This window comes from Dryas octopetala, chromosome 4, assembly GCF_963921425.1.
Source record: "Dryas octopetala chromosome 4, drDryOcto1.1, whole genome shotgun sequence".
Lineage (NCBI taxonomy): Eukaryota > Viridiplantae > Streptophyta > Magnoliopsida > Rosales > Rosaceae > Dryas > Dryas octopetala.
The window spans coordinates 8,938,135-8,944,134 of NC_141369.1; the positions used below are offsets into that span (position 1 = coordinate 8,938,135).

At 38.0% G+C, this 6,000-nt stretch overlaps 1 protein-coding gene across 1 annotated transcript; it reads right to left on the reverse strand.

The window, feature by feature from the left end:
* Positions 1-3,182: 3,182 nt before the first annotated feature.
* On the reverse strand, positions 3,183-5,263 carry LOC147286551 (putative glutamine amidotransferase GAT1_2.1). The gene is made up of 4 exons (XM_086242776.1): positions 5,133-5,263; positions 4,291-5,039; positions 3,750-3,962; positions 3,183-3,644 (listed from the first exon to the last, which is right to left on the reverse strand). Exons 1-4 carry the CDS (start codon positions 5,218-5,220, stop codon positions 3,393-3,395), a joined length of 1,302 nt encoding a protein of 433 aa, XP_086098902.1. The 5' UTR covers positions 5,221-5,263; the 3' UTR covers positions 3,183-3,392.
* Positions 5,264-6,000: the final 737 nt, after the last annotated feature.

The following is a 6,000-nucleotide window of genomic DNA, read 5'->3' on the forward strand; positions in this document are numbered from 1 at the left end:
CACCTAGCTTCCTTGAGAACACTCAAGCTCATACCCAATTCCCGAGTATTACATAAATACTAACCCGCCAAGGTACAAGTTCAAGTGTAACCTTAAGGAATATACACAAGATCGACATGATGTTTGAAATATTTGTAGAGACACAACCCGTAGATAGAGTGACATGTTTTAATAATATTTTACAAGTCATGGTCAAAGGTAAGTCTGTTACCCCTAAAACTCACGGCAGAGATTGTCGAGAATCCTAACTAGTAAGAACACTGCAATCCTTTGGTGTAAATGCAGGTGTGCCACTGCCTTCGGCCGAAAAGCCGGATGCAAATATAAGATGTGTTTGTGCACTTTGCGTCGAAATCTGACTTTCTTCTCAAACAATTGTATAACAAGTAAGGAACAAGAACTTGCCAAGGTTCTTCCTTGCCTTGATCCTCAAGGACTTTAGAAATCGTAAGTTTCAGTGATTGTGTTTTTGAAATCAAAGGTGCAAATCAAGGGCTCAAAAGTAATAGGATTATAGGTCAAACAATGAACTTTAATGAAGAAGGTGTACGTAATTTTATTATCTTGAACTTGAGTAGTAATCGATGTTTTAACAATGAATCTCATGATTGATAAACATGAAGTCAATGATCAAAAACCCTAAACAAAATTCGATACTAAGGATAATATGAAATCCTAGCAGAGCTAAAAACAAGAAAAAAAACTTGAAAGCTTGAGAAAGTCTTGATGCTTAATTCTGAAGTTGTGTCGAAAGTTGTTTTTTGATTGTGAGAAAGAGAGAGAAAGAGAGAGAGAGAGAGAGCTTATTTGTGCTTGATGCCTCCTTATATAGTGATCACCTCCCTATCTTCTAGGAAAACCTTTTCCTATTTGAACTTGAACTCCCTTGCTTCAGCCTCACGCCCTAGCCTTCATTTCCCTGGCCTGATTTAGTTCTCCTAGTCCACTAAGGAGATCTCGGCGCCAATGACCAGGATAATTCTAGATCTTCACTACTTCACATGGACTTGGGTTGTCTTGCTGGGCTTCAATTTCGAACAGAACTGGGCTTGGCCGTGGATCCGGCCCAAAACCAAAATAGGATGTAAACAAAGTCAAAATATAACAGAGTAACAACAAAATCAGCATATTAGGATATGCAAGGACCTGCCCAGTAGATTGATCAGGAATGAACCGTAAACAAGCTAGAAATTGATCAGCTCAAGTCCGCACCACCGCTACATCAATCGAGGTCGTCAATGTCTGCACGCATAGAACATGTCAATTCGACTGTGTTTGCACTTTGTTGAGCTACTCTGCTTGACGATACTCGGCCGAAAACTATAATATCTCAGCCTTAGTCGGTGTAATCTCGGTCGTAAGTTAGCTTGGCCTAACTCATCTTAGTTTGGGTCGCTCAACATGCCCCCCTTTTCTTTTGACCATGAAGTCTCTCCGCACAAGCTTTGCAGGCAAGCTTTAGGAGGTGGCCACCAATGCTTCACTCCAAGCCGGCCTTGATGATCTCTTTGCATTTTTGGGTTGACAAAACTTAATTATATTATATTTGATACTGATTAGTTTCTAAAACCAAAACATGCAATTAGGAGATTCAATTGAATACGGAAAGAGACAACTATGATCAGAATGTTATAAAAATAAATAAATTATGGTAGTAATTGTTGAGAGTAATGTGGAGCAATGTCCCACATCGGAAAACTAAGGCTTAGCATATGTGTTTATAAGTCTTGGGCCTCTCCACCCATAGCCAATTGGTTTTGGGTTGGATGCTCTAATTCTATCATGGTATCAGAGCTTGGTTATCCGCGTGTAAGGCCCAACGGTCACACGTGCTCCCACGTCACCCAATATAATTTGTTCACGTGTAAGGCTCAAAATATCGCCACACGTGCGGGGGCGTGTTGAGAGTAATGTGGAGCAATGTCCCACATCGGAAAACTAAGGCTTAGCATATGTGCTTATAAGTCTTGGGCCTCTCCACTCATTGCCAATTGGTTTTGGGTTGGATGCTCTAATTCTATCATGGTATCAGAGCTTGGTTATCCGCGTGTAAGGCCCAACGGCCACACGTGCTCCCACGTCACCCAATACAATTTGTTCACGTGTAAGGCTCAAAATATCGCCACACGTGCGGGGGCGTGTTGAGAGTAATGTGGAGCAATGTCCCACATCGGAAAACTAAGGCTTAGCATATGTGTTTATAAGTTTTGGGCCTCTCCACCCATAGCCAATTGGTTTTGGGTTGGATGCTCTAATTCTATCAGTGATATATATATCCATGAAGTTTTGAAGTGGAATATTGATTGAAATTGTTTAAAACTAAGGGCCCGTTTGGTATCCTACTCAATTTTAGGATTTTTTTTTTTTCAAAAATTAGGATTTTTTTTTAAATATGATTTTTCAAAATCAATTTTTAAAATTTGAAAACTTGTTTGGTATGAAATTCAAAAATAATTTTTTTATTTTAAAAATGATGGCAGATAAGGAAGAAGGAAGTGAAAAAAAAAATAAAAAAAACGATATTTTATTATTTTTAAAAAGAGACCTATTTTTGAATTTTTTTCTAAAAATTATTTTTGAAAATGGTCTACCAAATATATTTTCTTGACTAAAACATGTTGTTTTGTTTTTGAAAAAAAAAAAATTTGAATAAAATACCAAACAGGGCCTAAGTTCTCTGGATGTTATTGTAATTTCTTGCACGATATTAAGTTCTTACAAATTCTGTAAAAGTGATCATCATTATGGAATCAATTCTTCATGTCAGACTTAATTGTTGCACATAAAACACTTTTTTAATCATGATTTCTTCATAGTAGCTTAAAACATGAGTCCGAGTTTGACTGTGAGGAAAACAAGTGCTCTTGTGGTTTGGCATTTTTCTTCATCTATAGTGAAAGCCCTAGCAACCACGTTATATCGGTGTTTTTGTGTGTGATTCTTAATTTGCTTATTTTGTAATTCTTCATTCGATCTTTGTCGTTGTTTATATTACTCTCCATGTATTTTCGCATAGGAATCCGATCAAATTCCTAGTAAAAATGGGTGGTTGGTACGTGCAAGGCTACTAGCATCACTATTTAAGAAATTAACAAAAAACAGAAAAAAAAACAAAACAAAACAAAACAAAATCTTATCAAACCGGACAATTAGATGCATGTAGTGATTGTATATTTGTATGCACAGAAATTACACATTTTATTTCATTTTCAACTAAAAAAAGAAAAAATTTATCTTTTGAGGTGTAAAAAGAAACAAGAGAGACAAGTGAAAGGAGATTGAGACATAAACCCATCATCCAAAGATTCATGTGAGTCCTCCACAAAAGCAGTAGCGACCTTTTTGACAACAAAGCATGACGACATAGCTGAAAAACAGGGGAGAGGAAAAAGTCAAGGCCCAATGTCATTGACAATCCCATTTAGCTTTCTTTCCAGCGCTTCTGAACAGATTTGCCCCATCATATGGTAGAAGGCCATCAGATCAGACAATTGCTCCACTGACATTTTCCCCATCACACTCCTTGCCAGTCTTTCTCTCTCCTCATTCAACTTCAACCTCTCTATGTATGAACCTGCATTTCTCACTGTGGCACCCATTTGCTTTAATCTGTTCTCCTGTTGCAGACTCAATGCTGTATTTGACTGCACACAATTGAAACACGTATTAACATACAAAATGACCCAAATGAAAGTATCAAACATATATAGAATTGGAAATAGAAAACATCAAACACATCCATTTGAGACCTCAAGAAATTCTGCTCCAGCTTCAAGTTCAGATTCCTTGATTGGATGCATGCCACGTCCTAAGCCTGCAGTGTATATGTTTCTCGCAAGTGAGAAACTTCTGACAATTTTCTTCCTCTTTTTCTCCATTTCTACATCAAGCTTTAATGGTTGTGGCACTGATGTTGAGCTATTAAGCTTCTTCTTGTAAGCAATAGCTGCCTTCACAAATTCCTGCAAAGAATATCCCATAAAACCAAAAAATTTAACCTCCATGTATGGCAACAAAATCTCTTTTAAAAACTTTTTTAAGTGCGGACATCAACAAGTGCAAGCACACAAGCTAGCAAGCATTCAAATGCCTAACATTTCTTGCAAATGCTCCCCACATTAACTGTTTACACTATCTCAATTTATCATTTTGCCTACTTGTAGGGATGACACACAAACTTCAATTAAAAAAATAATATACAAAATAATCAGTTGAGATGATACAAATAGTAATACCATAATATAATTAAGACATATATTACATAAAAGAAAAAAAAGAAAAGAAATAGACCTGATAAGCAGATGGGCAACCAGGGTAATCGAATTCTTCTGAATCGGGTGCCCGCATTCGTTCGGGATGAAATTGGAGCCCCATTATGAACTTACCTTCATCAGGATTATAAGCATCCGGGTCATAGAACCCTTCGATCAAACCATCCGGTGCAAATGCCATTGGCACAAACCGCTGTGCCAATCTCTTAACCCCTTGATGGTGATAGCTATTTACGAAAATCTCCCTCTTCCCATCCACTTCCAAACACCCATTAAACCAACAATCCAGAGGGGTATTTGCGACCACCTCCACAACATGCCTATGGCCGTCATAGTGATCGTAATTGATATGCTGCACCACTCTCTTGTCACGTGCCAATTTGTTGGAGAGCTCTTTCTCTATGTCCTGGTAAAGGGAACCCCCACAGGCCACGTTTAGGACTTGTGACCCCCTGCAGATCCCCAAGTAGGGTATGTTCCTTTCGAGGCAGAGCTTGGCCAGCCTCAATTCGATGGAGTCCTTTTCTTTGTCGATGGCGGTGTCGCTTGCATGAAGCCGACGTATTTCGTCCAGTTCTTCCGGCGAAAGCCCCGAAACGTTGACGACGTCGTCGGACTCGTAGAGAGAGGGGTCTATGTCTTCGCCTTCGCAGAGGAGAACTCCATGGATCGGCTCGAAGCTTTCCAGCAACATGTGGACCCCATTCACCCGGGGAACAATCACGGGTACGGCGCCATAGCTTACTATAAGATCAAGATGGTATTCACCTAAAATCACATGGACACATTCAATTAAATCATCCATTAATTTTTACATATGAAATCCGAAATTTAATTAGGCAGTTGAAAATTATTACGTACCCACGAAATCGACGAACTTGTTCTTGCGAAGGCTGCGTCGGGAGACGATGAGGATGCGAGGGAGGAGGACGGAGAGATCAGAATCCATGGCGGATGGAGAAGAAGAAAAGTTTAGATTTTAGTAATTACTTAAAGAATAATGCTATACTTACCACATTTCTTATACCACATTCTTATACCATCTCACATGTTATTACTTTATTGGACAGAGTTTTTCTTTTTCTTTTTGAGTTTTTATTTTTATTTTTTAGTATCCAATGTATGAATGCCATGTAAGTTGCCACATAAGGTGGTATGAAATTATGGTATAAAAATGTGGTATATCTAGCACTACTGTTACTTAAATCATATTTAGAGGAAGAGGTGGAGTCAGTATTTAAAGACGAAATAAGAGGCTGCGGATTGAAAGAGAGGTGTACGTAGTCCTGGCGCCGCATACGTCTCACAGTTCCAAAGCTAGATTTGTTGAATTAATTAATTAACAGTTTAACACCCAAGTCAATTAGTTTAATATAGAAAAATCATCACAGTTAGTGTTGGAAGAGGATAACTAAAACTAAAAGAGAGAGAAAGTGGATTTGCTCTTGATAATTACCATACTACCTAATTAGGATTTTAATAATGCTAGAGCTATTAAATTTGTGTACCCAATGCTCTAGCTCAAAAGAACAAATTTGTGTATCGGATTTGTTGACCAAATGATTTGGACGGTGGATATTTGATTTGGTATATCAAATGATATTATAGGAATAATGGAAAGTGAGAAGAATGTTTTTATATTTTATTCAAACTTAATGTTGGGTGTATAAAAAGGATTAGGATTCTCTACCCATTTTCCTACCATGTTTTAATCTTGGCCATCAAAGAG